Consider the following 13,106-nt stretch of genomic DNA (forward strand, 5'->3'; position numbering starts at 1 on the left):
ATTTTACTTTATTAAATCTTTCTATTATTATCGGTTTGGTTAGTAATTATTATTATTATTATTATATTTGATTATTTTTTTTTAATGATATTAAAGGTGGAGAATTATTTAAACTACCATTATTACTATTATTTTGATTTTGATTATCTTTTTGATTATTTACACTATTTAATTTAAAAGTTTGATTATTAATTGCAGAAGCAATTTCAGCTGTTATTAATTGACTTTTACTTGGAGTTCTTTTTGCATCCTTTTTAAAAGGTTTACTACCATTTTCAATTACAAGTGGTGGTGTAATATTTCCACCATTATTACCATTACTATTAACAAAACCACTTAGGTCACTTGATGACATTGTATCTCTTTTCTTTTCCTTTTCCTTTTTAATTTTTTCTTTTTCCTTTTCTTTTTCTTTTTCTAATTTTTCCAACTTTTTCTTTTCTTCCTTTTCTCTTTTCTTTTGTATCTCTTGTGATTTTTTTGGTAGGTGAATGAGAGTATCTCGAGTTAATCTTCGTTCGAGGAATCTAGGTATCTCTGGGAATACATAAAAGTATTCAGTTTCGATTTGATCTCTCATAATATTTCTTAAATGTGTCACTTCTTCAGAGATGTTTTGTAGTTTGATTGAACCAGTTGATGGACTAATATTGATGGTACTATCTACAATGTTGATATAGTGCATTGATGATAGTAGGATTTCTTTGTATTTCTTTTCACCTTCTTCTAGTCGGTCTGCTTGCTCGGTCGTTGTTTTTTCCAACTCTTGTATTCTTTTTTTCATTTCCTCTTTTTCACTTGTTAACTTTTTAATCAATTCTTGTTGGTCTTGTTGTTGTTGCATTTGTTGCATTTGTTGTTGAAATTGTTGTTTATTCGATACTACCACTGTCCCAGTCTTATCGTCTAGTTCATTAAATATACTAGATGATGATGATGATGCTGACAATGATCCGATATCATCAGACGACAAAATAGGATGATTATCCTTTTCAATATTAAATTGATGTAATTGTTTTGAAAGATTATCTATAATATTTGAACTTCGGAAATTATTACTACTATTGGTATGAGACAACGATCTTTGTTGATGTTGAGCTATTCTACAATTAACAATCCATTCATGATTCAATAGTTCTTTGGCATCGGCACGTTCATCTACCGATTTAACAAAACAACGTGTTAGAAATGATGCCAATTGAGCTGATATATTTTTGGGAAAGGGTGGACGTTCATCTTGAACGATACGAAACATGGCAGCCATTGGATTATGGTTGAAATAGGGTGGTGAACCAGTCAGTAATTCGATAATCGTACATCCAACCGACCAAATATCAGATACTGTACAATGTCCTGAAATGTCAATCACTTCGGGTGCCATCCAATAGGGTGTTCCAACTACACTGTATCTTTTGTCAGCCATTTCACCCAATTCAGCTGCAACGTTGAAATCGGCCAACTTTGCATCACCAATCTTATTGATCAGTATATTGGCAGCTTTGATATCACGATGAATAATATTTTCACTGTGCAAGTAAACCAAACCTCTCAATACCTGTTCAATATAGGTACTGATCAATGCCTCTGGAAATGTTCCAAAATGATCCAATATACTAGCCAATGATCCATTCTCCATAAATTCCAAAAATAAATAAATATAACTATCATTTTCATCTTTACCAAGTACTTTAACTACATTATCATGATTTAATCTTTGTAATAATTCTAATTCAGTCTGAAACATAAAATAAATAAATAAATTAAATATCATGTAGAGATTGTTTCTTCTTCTTTTTTTACTTACCATAACACTTGATAATTGATCTTTTGATATTTTAGACTTTTCAAATCTTTTAATGGCAACAAAATCACCAGTCAAACTATTGAGACCTTTGAATACACATGCAAAGCCACCTTTGCCCAACATTTCACCAATTGCATAGGGACCAATAAGTTGTTTTGCAACAGTCATTGATTCTCTTGCTTTTTCACCTCTCATACCATTCAATGGTGGTAGATTAGATGGAGATGGTGCATGAGATGATGATGAAGATTCATCTCTACCTGGTGCTGCTATATTATTATCATCATCTAATGATAATTGTTCCAATTCACTTTTATCTAACCTATTAACTAATTTTCTTGTAACCATATCGTAGTAAATAAATAAATTTTAAATATTATTAAATATTATTATTTAGAATTGTACAATTCTATCTATATATAAACAAAAATGAAAATGTAATATTAAATGTGGAGGGGATGTAATATTGATTAAATGTGTTGTTGATATTCTTTCTCTCTCTCTTTCCTTTTATGTGTTTTTTTTAGATCAAATGGAGGAGGGAAGATATAAATAAGAAGGGGGTAAGAGTAGGAGGTGTTGTTTTGACTGAGAGAGTGTTTATAACTGGAGCAACAACGTTCTACTTTAAAAATGAAATTAAAAATAAGAGGTATATATTTAATGTGTGTGTGTGTGTGTCTGTGTAATTTGATTGATGTGGATGACGGCAAATGATGATCCTTGATCGATAAAGAGGTAAGGGTTTAACGATCACCGTTGTTTGTTTGTTTGATGAAAAAAATAACAACAATAAAACGACACATTGTGTTTAGTAACCGATTCAAGGAATGAAATACAAAGGGGCTGAGCCCTTGTGAAAATTTTAAAAAAATAAAATTCTGAACAAAACGATGCCATGCCGTCATTCTACCACCACAATCTGAGATTTCATATCCATATCTCAGATTGAGGTTTTTTTGGGTTTGGGATCGACCCATCTATAGATGGTTTATTATATCTTTTTTAAGTTCTACAAACATAACTTTTAGTTTCTGTAATATAACGAACCCATCTAATTGGGGGGACACGACCTTGAATAGTCATTGCTTTGATTTGGATATTTGAACAATTAAAATTGGGAATGTCAAAATCAAGACTGATCGGGCCGGTTTCTTTTCGATTGGAAATCTCTGATGACGATGAATCAACCGTCAATGATGCCCTTAGTACATGTTCAGCACTTCCATTCATTCTTTTAATTGTCCATTGTAATATTTTTTCATTTCCTTTATATTCTGCATTTAATGCTGATGTTGTAGTTGATTGACATCTAAAAAGATAGGTAAATAAATATTTTATATTTGATATTTCTCTTTCTTTCTTTTTCCTTTACATACGAAAGAGTTGATTTTGGTAAAGGAATTGTAATAATAATAGTATTTGAATGTACATGAGCTGAAAAGTTTGAACGTAAACGAATGACGATATCCATTTTACTTTTTGATGGTGTTTCGATATGTGTATTTACCATAAATGGTAGATAGGTACTTTGAGAGATACGATATTTGAATAGAGTAAATTCACCTTGAGGAGGTTTAAAGGTCATTACATTGGTTTCATCTTTGATGCCTTCAGGAGCACATTCATGGAAATTACAATCATCCACTATAACACCTGTATGTCCAGCCGCTCGATGATGTGATCCAATCTTTAAAACTTGATTAAATCCCATCGATACAACAGGATTTCCTTTTAAATAACTTTTCATTACAATACTACCACTTATTTCATTTCTAATCACATTTCCATTCGATGCAAGCAATATTGTTATATGTTCCCAAAGATCAACATATATTTCATTTGAATCTGCTTGTGTTTCAATTTGTGATGGTTGATGAATTGGTCTTATAGCTGTTTTTTGTGGTACCGTCTTTTTTGTTGCTGTATTCTAATAGAAAAAGGAATAACGATTAGAATCATAACTCTAACAAGTATATATCTTTTACTTTACAATTAAATTATCAATAATTGAATCTTGTTGATTTAATTGAATAGTATGAGGAGGAGTAAAAACAAATGCTTTGAGAGTTTCTGTTGAAGTACTTTGTGGATGACCAAAGTCCATAATCTCATCCAATAGTTCATAGATGAGTGTAAAGTTGAATCTAATGGCTTCTTCAGTCAATGATGCAGTATAATCTTGAATAATCTTTGATATTCTATTCAATAGTTCAAATGCCAAAGATGGTGATACCAAAGACATTGTAGTAAATACAAAATACATTTCTCTTTTTTTAATATAAATATAATTAATTCCTTCCAAGTTCTTAAAAAGAGAGAGAAATAAATAGTTAGAGAGAAAAGATCAGGTTTCTCTACAAAAAAGTTAGAGCGAGTGATAGGGCAACATACAAAACAAGGTTCAACATCTGATTTTAAAGATAATAAATGTCTAAAGAATAAATCAGGTGTATTTCTATTTAAATCATGTCTATCTGCAGAGAGATATGAAATGATGATTGATTAGTTTTATACTAAAAGAACTACTAATTATCTGAATAACATACATTCTTTAAAGATAATAGTATCACCTTTATAATTTAATATAAATAATTGACTAAACATTCTATATTTCTCTCTATCTATCTATCTATCTAATCAATGAATGACAATGAAACACATGACATCATCTAAAACACTCTAGAGTGCAAACGAAAATTAAATTTTTTTAAAAGATATTTTTATATGATTTGATATTGTTATTTATTAATTTATTTAATAAGAATTATCAATTTCTTCTTCAACTATATGAGCATGTTTTCTTTCTTCTTCAGATACAGCTTGAAGATCCAATTTGGTGAGTTGAGGGAATCTACTGATGACATAGATACGATAGTTGTAGTGGTGATGTGGCGCTTTGAATGGACATGGATATTCTTCATTGTCTGATAGATTGAGTACTTGTAGGTAGGGAATCGATTGTAACAATCTATCGATAAACAATCCAACTCTTGGAAAGTTTATAAGATTGTTTGAAAGATCCAAGTTTTGAAGTTCTGGCAACACTGGGAATATTGCATGTTCTGTTAATTGATTTGATGATAATACTAATGATTCTAATCTATAAAATCCTGAAATAAAATCAATATTCCTAAAAATAACAAAAAAGTTAGAGACATTTCTTTTTCTTTTTTTTTTTGTTTCTTCTTTTTCTTACGTTAAAGCATTATTTGATAAATCTAAATGTTTAACAGAATGACGAAATTTTGGAATGATTTGAAGTGTTTGAGAAAGTTTACAACGATCGAAAGCAATTTTTAATTTACCACGATGATCACTTGGTGTAAATGAAAATATGACAGAAGAGGTTTGTTCTATTATATTTTTGGAGCCATTTTGTTTACATACGATATGGAAATGAGTAATGGCTGCTTCACCCCAAATAGGTGAATGAAATTCCAATACACCAGGGGCAATAGCAAGAGCTAAAATTTCAATGCCACCTTCAAATACTGCCCAAAACGAATAATACAATGGTGATACTTTGGCATTTTTCGAAAAACATGTAAATCCATTCACCAAACAAATAATCTTTGTTTGTTCCAATGATGGTGATGTATCTGGACTATATGATGATATATTTGGACTATTTGGATTATTATTGTTGTTTGGTAATAAAACAGATTGATTGGTAGAACCAATAGGGGGTGTTGATGAATTGGGTGAAGAACCAAGTAAATTAAAATCATTTGATGATAATTCATTCTTTTTTGATTCCAATGTTGCGTTTGCTTGTAATGATGATGATGGTGGTGGTGATGATTCATTTTTAGTTGTTGTTGTAGTTGTAGTTGTAGTAGTAGTAGAAGAGGTGGTATTTTCAAAATCCAAAGCTAAATTATTAATATTACTTGAAAATGGATGACGATGTCCAAGATGTGATGATGTTGTTGGTGTATCAAGCGTAGTTGTAGTAGTAGAATTACTATTATTATTACTATTACTATTATTATTATTATTATTATGTAATGGTGAATTACTACTACTTTGATTAAATAATTGATTAATTGCAGATTGATCCAATTGACCATGAACATTGATAATGGTAGAATCATTGTTTGACCAATGATCAGTAAAATCTAGGAAATAATTATCATCCAAATCACTTGATAGATCACTATTTGAAACTCCTCCTCCACCACCACTATTATTACCAGTCAGGGATGATAATAAACCAGCAGTAGCTGAATGATGAGAATAATCTTGTTGTGAAATATAATTTTGTTGATTCAATGTTTGATTTAATAGTTCCATATTGGTAATACCATTACTACTATTTTGTAAAGACACTGATGGTGATGTTGAATTGGGATCATCCTTTTTCTTTTTCTTGAATAAATTCAATATTGAACTTGATGTAAGAGATGGTAATAAAAATGACAACTCTCTTTTCTTTTCATTGTTTACATGAATAATTTGTTCTTCTGGCGGTTGTTGAATTGTTGTTGTTGTAGTTTGAAGTAAATGTTGATTAAATGTTGAAGTTTCTAATAAATGTTGATTATTTTGATTATTTTGATTATTTACAATATTGTTTGTAGTAGTAGTAGTAGAGGTTAGATGATCATTATCATTTTCTTCAGTTGGACGAGTTAGATAATGTACCAACATTGGAAAATCTTGAATGAATAGTTTTTCGTTTCCACCGTCTTTGCCCTCTTTACGAACCAATTTGTATTCAAACTTTTTCCAAACAATCTGGTTGTTGCAAATACCATTGTAGGTTTGACGACGCATCACGTGCTCTCCAGTATCCCTCTTGTGTGTTTTTAATTTATACGCTCTATCGTCGGTGATTACAATCATACGAACATTTGATTTTGTCTTTACCCATTTAATCCCATCATTTAAATAATAATCTTTTGCATTCTTATCAAATAAATAAAGATATCCTTTTGTTTGTTGATTTGATAAAGATGATAAAGTAGATGAAGTAGATGAAGAGGAATTGGTTGGTTGATCATTATGATGATGATGATGATGATTATTTTCTTTTTTAGTAGTTGTTGTTGTATGATTACTATTACCATTCATTAAAAGTGAAGATTGAAGTGTAAATGGTGAAGGTGTCATTGTTGCAATTGATGATAATGGTGTTGTTGGTGTTGATGATGATGTAGTAGTTGTAGAAGTATTAGTTGTACCGCCGTTATTATTACCAATACTTAAAACACAAGAGTTTGGATTATGAGGTATTAAAGAAATCATAGTTGATGGAGGAGACCTAAGTACACTGTGAAACAATGGGAATAGAGATGCTCTAATTTCCTTGTCCAACAATGATTGTTCGAATTGGTTCATATCCAATGCCAACGTCTTTCCCAACTCTGATTGTTTTGCCAATTCCTTTACATTGATTCCGATGGTTGGAGTTGTTGCAGTGGTAGGTGTTCCATTGTTACTATGATTGCTACCACTGCTACCACCACCATTGCTATTATTATAATAAGATCCTACCTTACTATTGACGAATAGGTTCATCATGACTATCCTCTCTTCTACTATATAGTAGAAACCTTTAGCAGAAGCAACCTAACCTTTGAGAAAGAGAAGAAAAGAGTAGAGTCTGACTGACTGTAAATGGAGATTTGATTCTCTCTAGTTGTGTGAGTGTGTTGCGTGTGTGTGTGTGTGTGTGTGTGTAAAGAGAATCTAATATTCTCTCTTTTCTTCTTCTTTTAGATTCTCTCTCTCTCTCTCTCTCTCTTTCAAAAATAATAAATAAATAAATATAAATATTAAATATTAAACTTGATGACGCCTAGACAAAGGTTAGGCTTGCAAAGATTCAAAAAATTTATTAAAAAAAAAAACAAAAACAAAACATAGAAAGAAAGTTCGCAAGAGATTTGGATCATCAACACTCAACAACAAACATACCTCAAAAACTTGAAATTCAAAGAAAAAATTTAAACTAAATCATTCTCTCTCTGGATCACTTTCAGCATAATACAATCCACAAATATATATATATATATTTATTATTTATATTTATATTTATTATTTATTATTTATATTTATTATTTATTTAGAGGGGAATAGTTTTTTTCTTTAAATAATTGATAGTACGATGATCGTTTGGATCAAGGGTAGGTAAAATCTTTTGAAGTACTTGTTGATGATATTGATTGATGAATGTGATTTCTTTGGTGGTGAGAAGATCCAAGTTGATGAGATCACGTTCATAGGGGACGACAGTGACACTTTCAAAACCGAGATAAGCACCATTGTTGAATTTGGTTTCAGTTGGTTGTGTGACCATGATATTTTCAATACGAATGCCAAAGGCACCGGCTTCATAGTAGCCAGGTTCGTTGGTAATGGTCATACCTTGTTGGAAGAGAGTTGGGTTGGGGATGGAACGGTACGAGATGCCTTGTGGACCCTCATGAACGTTGAGGAACGAGCCGACACCGTGACCGGTACCGTGGGCATAGTCGAGACCGACTTGCCACAAAGACATACGAGCAATACAGTCAATGTCACGACCACTAATACGTTGTGGGAATTTGATGATCGAAAGTTGAATGTGACCTTTGAGAACACGCGTGTAACAGTCTTTTTCGTGTTGAGTTGGTTGACCATAGTGAGTGGTACGAGTGACATCGGTGGTACCGTCACGGTACTGACCACCAGAGTCGATCAAGTACATTGCCTTTGTAATCTTTTTACAAGTCTCCTTTTCAGGCTTGTAATGGATGATGGCACCATTACTCTCAATCGATGAAATAGAGTCAAACGAAAGACTGATAAAGTCTTTTTGTCGACTTCTATACTCTTCAAGTACTTCGGCAACCGAGTATTCTGTCAATTCTGTATTATTCTTGACGACAATCTCTTCCTCCAACCATGCCAAGAATTGAACAAGTGCCGATGCATCACGTACATGACATTTACGGAATCCCTCAATCTCTACTTGATTCTTGATGGCTTTGGCCAATTGTACTGGATTTGACTTTTCAATCAATTGACTCTTGTCAACCGATCTAAACAATGCCAAACTTGATCTTGGATCCAACCAAATCTTTTTCTTTTCTTGATTGTATTGTGACAGTGTCGAAAAGATCGAGTCATATGGTTTGATTTGTACCCCTGGTAATTGATTCTTTACATTTTCTGGAATCTTTGATTCAAGAATAAATAATTCAGAACTATCCTTTCCAATAATTGCATATGATATAAATACTGGATTAAATGATATATCTGATCCTCTTAAATTATATAACCCTAAAAAAGAAACAAAGGAAGATTAATATTGATATCTATATAATATTAATTATATTTATCATATATTACTTACAAGCAATTTCATCTAAAGCACTAATAACAATATAATCAGCCTTTTCTTGATCAAGTTGAGATCTTAGAGTTGATAATTTATCTTGATATGATTGACCAGTATATTCAATGGCAAGATGGAATACAGGATCGGTTGGATACGATGGGATTGGTTCAACCGATGAAAATGATTCACGTACTTGATCGATTAGATTACTTTCATTTAGGTCTACTTGATGTTTTGATTTCTCCAATACCTTTTCAAAACGTTCAGCATAGGATTTGGAGATGAGCTTGCTGTCAATACCAACCTTTCCACTACCAGGAGTGAGACGTTTGGCGAGCCATTCTTCAATGGTTGGTTCTCCCTGAACACGATCCTTCATGACAAGCCAGTTTGGTTCTAGTTGTTGAGCTGCTTGCAACCAGTATCTACCATCGGTCCACAACAAACATTCAGATGTTGTAATGACTGCTGTGCCTGCACTACCAGAGAATCCACTAATATACTCTCTACGTTTGTCTCTAACTGTAATGTATTCACTTTGATGTGCATCTTCTGATGGTACTACATATGCTGCCAATGACTGTTTCTTCATCAACTCTCTCAATCTCTCTACCTTTTCATTAATTGTTACGCTTGGTAATGTCATCTTTAAGAAATTCTTATTACTACTTGTAGTTGAATAATTAAAGAAATATTTAGATGAACAAAATGAAGAATAAGAAGAAGAAGAATAAGAAGAAGAAGAAGTAAATTTTAATATGCTTCTGGTGAACATGATAAAACACATAAAAATTTTATTAAATTTTCTCCTTCAAAAATATCACCAGTTTAAAAAAAAAATATTATTATATTATAAATTTATTCATTTTCATTTTCATTTACTTTTACTTCTTCTTCTTCTTTTAACTTTTCAATTGATTGAATTTTAGATTTTAATTTTAAAAGAGGTTTAAGGAAACCTTCAGATGGTGGAAGTGTAATTTTAAATATTTCGGTGTTGGATTGATCGAGAAGTTGGTCGAGTCGAGTGAGGACATCTTTGATCTTGTCATTGATATGATTGGTAATGATCGATTCAAATACAGTTGGTTTGTTGTTATTATAAAACATTAAAGTTTCCAATGTTAAAAGATACACTTCTTCATTATAGAGTGATGAATTTCTCTTTCCAATAATCGTTCCAAGTTGCGATTCATATCCTGCTTCCAAAAAGTATGGTTCCTTGTATCCTAAAATCAATCCTTGAATACTTATCAATACTTGTAATAAATTTGAAAATCCTGGTTGCCATTGTTCATTTTTATTACCATGCCATGTTCCTAATAAACTCACTAAAAATAAATAAAATTAAATTAATAAATTAATAAATTAATAAATAAATATAATTATCTTTAAGATACATACAACAAACATTTCCATTTACATAAAGATTTGGATGTAATTTATAAGTAACACTATGATAAAAAACTTTTGGTGGAGCATAGGGATAATTATTTGGTAAAAAGATATCAAAGATAAAGATACCATTTTCATAAACTGTATCTTCTGGTCCGATGATAAGTGCTTGAAGTAAATTCATCTTTTCACTAAACCCTCTAACATAAACACCTTTTGGTAATGATGTCTCTAATAATTTAAATTCTTGATTAATTGTTTTTAATAATTTTGTTGTTATTGTCATTTTCTAAAAAAAAAATAAAAGAAAAAAAAAGTTAATAAATATTGATATTGATAAATGTTATATTTATACATACCTCTGAATAATAAGCATGATTTTCAATTGATGTTAATAATTGGAATTTTTGAATACCATTATCATCTAAATCCCCTTGTTTTTCTTCTTCTTCTTCTTTTTCTTTTTTCTCTTGTTGTTTTGGTTGTTCTTGTTGATGATCATCACCAACAAGTAAACTTTTTAAAGAATGAATAAAATTACTAATTAAACCTCCTCCTCCTCCACCACCACTCTTTTCTTCTTTTTGTTGATTTTGATCATTATCGCTATCACTATTAATTTCCCATTCACCTTCATCATCATCATCATCATCATCTTGATCGTCATCTTCTTCTTCATTTTCTATATCAAAATCATCTTGATCGTCATCATTTTGTTCTTCTTCATTATCACTATCATCATCTTCAATAAGACAAAGAGTATATGGAAGAACCTTTTCTTGACAGCCATTATTCCAATTGATTAAAAGTCTACATTTATCTCTTCCAACTACTTGTCCAACGATATCTGCTTCCTTTTCAATGAGTGCTGAATCATTCTTGAAAACAAAATCAGATTCATCGAAATTATAGTCTACCAAATATTCGATAGAGTATACTGATACATCTTTTTCCTCGGCGCAATCTTCTCGTCCTGGAATATTCCACAAGATTGAACAGGTACGAGTTGTTGGATTGTAACTATTGATGACACCCCATTTTGTCTTTTCATCCACTTCAGCAGGTTCAACAACATCTCCTGGGAAATAATCGGTTGCCAAACTATCAACTACAACAAAATTGGTTGACAACTCTTCTGTAATCGTACCATCTTGCCATGATATAGTACACCATGTTTTTGTTAAAAATACCATTGCTCCTTCTTTAATTCCATTACCTGAAAGAAAATAAAAAATAAAAGGTAAGAATCAAAATAACCAGTACTTTTTAATATTTGTTACTCTTTCTAAACATACTATTTACAAATAAAACATTTTCACCAATTACTGAAAATTGATAATCATCACTAAATACTATAACTTGATTTGATTTTATAGATGATGGAGGTGGATCAGCATTTTCATCCTAAATAAATAAAATAAATAAATATTAAAGTAAAATATATTTTTGTTTTTTTTTTATAACATACAAGATAATAATACCAATTAACTTCCAATTTAGTTGGAACAACTGTTAAAATGACAAATCTATCTTTACCAAAGGTAATTGTTTTACCTGGACAAGGATTAGAATCAAAAACAGGATCAATAAATATATAATCAACTTCTGACGCAGGAATAATTGATCCTCTATTATTTGCTAAATTTCTAACAACTAAATCTTGTTGATACTAAAAGAAAAAAAAAAATATAGGGTTATAATTCTTAATTATTATTATTTGTTATTTGTTTTTTTTTTACTTACACCAATAACTCTACCAATAACAGTTTTTGATTTATTCATAACCAATGAATTTGAGAATGGAGTAAGTTGGTCGACATGATCCAAATGAAGCATTTGAGAAGGGTCTTGACCAAGGTGAATATTTTGATTTTGAGCGAGGAATGAAAATGGATAGACAGAGTATTGTTTTCTTGTTGATAATACTTTACCGAGTTGGTGATTCGAATTGGGTATACCAGTTGGTTGTGGTTGTTGAATACGTTGTACAAAATCTGCCAAATACAATGTTCTATCTACCAATGTCAATTGTTCGTATTCCATCTCTGTATAGACTGGTGCACGAATCAAATGAACCAATACACCAGTATCTGATTTGAAATGATGATGTTTACACTTTTCTCTTAAAATCTCTTCATCTACATCCAAGTGATCAAATTCATTATCCTCATCAAAGTATGTATACCCTGATCTTTTCATTTCCTCCATTACACTTTGTTTCTTTTTGTTATATTCTTTATCTTCACTATCTTCTTCCTCCTCCTCATTTGTATCTTCTTCATCACTGTCATCTTCTTCTTCTTCTTCCTCTTCACTATCACTTTCATCTTCATCTGTTATATCATCCAAATCCCATGCAACTCTAAATACAACACCATATTCTATTCTATTATTAATTACATCTAAAAATGATACAACATCTTCTTTAAATATATTCTAAAAAAAACAGAAGAAGAAGGTAAGTTAGAAGGAGGGGGGGGATCAAGATCATATCTTCAATCTTTAAACATACTTTTTCTACTATTTCATTTGTATTCATATCTTTTATCTCTCTTTATCTCTTCTTACTCTTTATCTATT

The 13,106-nt window shown here is 30.9% G+C and overlaps 5 protein-coding genes across 5 annotated transcripts; all 5 read right to left on the minus strand.

Moving 5' to 3' along the window:
* Nucleotides 1–61: 61 nt before the first annotated feature.
* DFA_11684 (putative protein serine/threonine kinase) lies at nt 62–2,152 on the minus strand (the record flags this gene model as incomplete). The annotated part of the gene is made up of 2 exons (XM_004350580.1): nt 62–1,735; nt 1,805–2,152. The coding sequence occupies 2 exons, from the start codon at nt 2,150–2,152 to the stop codon at nt 62–64; spliced, it is 2,022 nt and encodes a 673-aa protein (XP_004350631.1).
* Nucleotides 2,153–2,809: 657 nt separating this feature from the next.
* apm4 (uncharacterized protein) lies at nt 2,810–4,411 on the minus strand (the record flags this gene model as incomplete). The annotated part of the gene is made up of 5 exons (XM_004350581.1): nt 2,810–3,116; nt 3,184–3,734; nt 3,798–4,112; nt 4,199–4,281; nt 4,354–4,411. 5 exons carry the CDS (start codon nt 4,409–4,411, stop codon nt 2,810–2,812), a joined length of 1,314 nt encoding a protein of 437 aa, XP_004350632.1.
* A 150-nt stretch (nt 4,412–4,561) lies between these two features.
* DFA_11686 (uncharacterized protein) lies at nt 4,562–7,769 on the minus strand (the record flags this gene model as incomplete). The annotated part of the gene is made up of 4 exons (XM_004350582.1): nt 4,562–4,937; nt 5,004–7,280; nt 7,309–7,347; nt 7,762–7,769. The coding sequence occupies 4 exons, from the start codon at nt 7,767–7,769 to the stop codon at nt 4,562–4,564; spliced, it is 2,700 nt and encodes an 899-aa protein (XP_004350633.1).
* Nucleotides 7,770–7,874: 105 nt separating this feature from the next.
* On the minus strand, nt 7,875–9,906 carry xpnpep1 (peptidase M24 family protein; the record flags this gene model as incomplete). The annotated part of the gene is made up of 2 exons (XM_004350583.1): nt 7,875–9,073; nt 9,147–9,906. 2 exons carry the CDS (start codon nt 9,904–9,906, stop codon nt 7,875–7,877), a joined length of 1,959 nt encoding a protein of 652 aa, XP_004350634.1.
* An 83-nt stretch (nt 9,907–9,989) lies between these two features.
* On the minus strand, nt 9,990–13,065 carry DFA_11688 (Putative ubiquitin-conjugating enzyme E2; the record flags this gene model as incomplete). Its single annotated transcript, XM_004350584.1, has 7 exons — nt 9,990–10,462; nt 10,536–10,815; nt 10,886–11,742; nt 11,822–11,930; nt 11,995–12,195; nt 12,270–12,962; nt 13,039–13,065. The coding sequence occupies 7 exons, from the start codon at nt 13,063–13,065 to the stop codon at nt 9,990–9,992; spliced, it is 2,640 nt and encodes an 879-aa protein (XP_004350635.1).
* Between the last annotated feature and the right edge of the window lie 41 nt (nt 13,066–13,106).

The sequence above is a fragment of the Cavenderia fasciculata genome (assembly GCF_000203815.1).
Source record: "Cavenderia fasciculata unplaced genomic scaffold Scf_EUAJFUG02HR96I-5, whole genome shotgun sequence".
Lineage (NCBI taxonomy): Eukaryota > Evosea > Eumycetozoa > Acytosteliales > Cavenderiaceae > Cavenderia > Cavenderia fasciculata.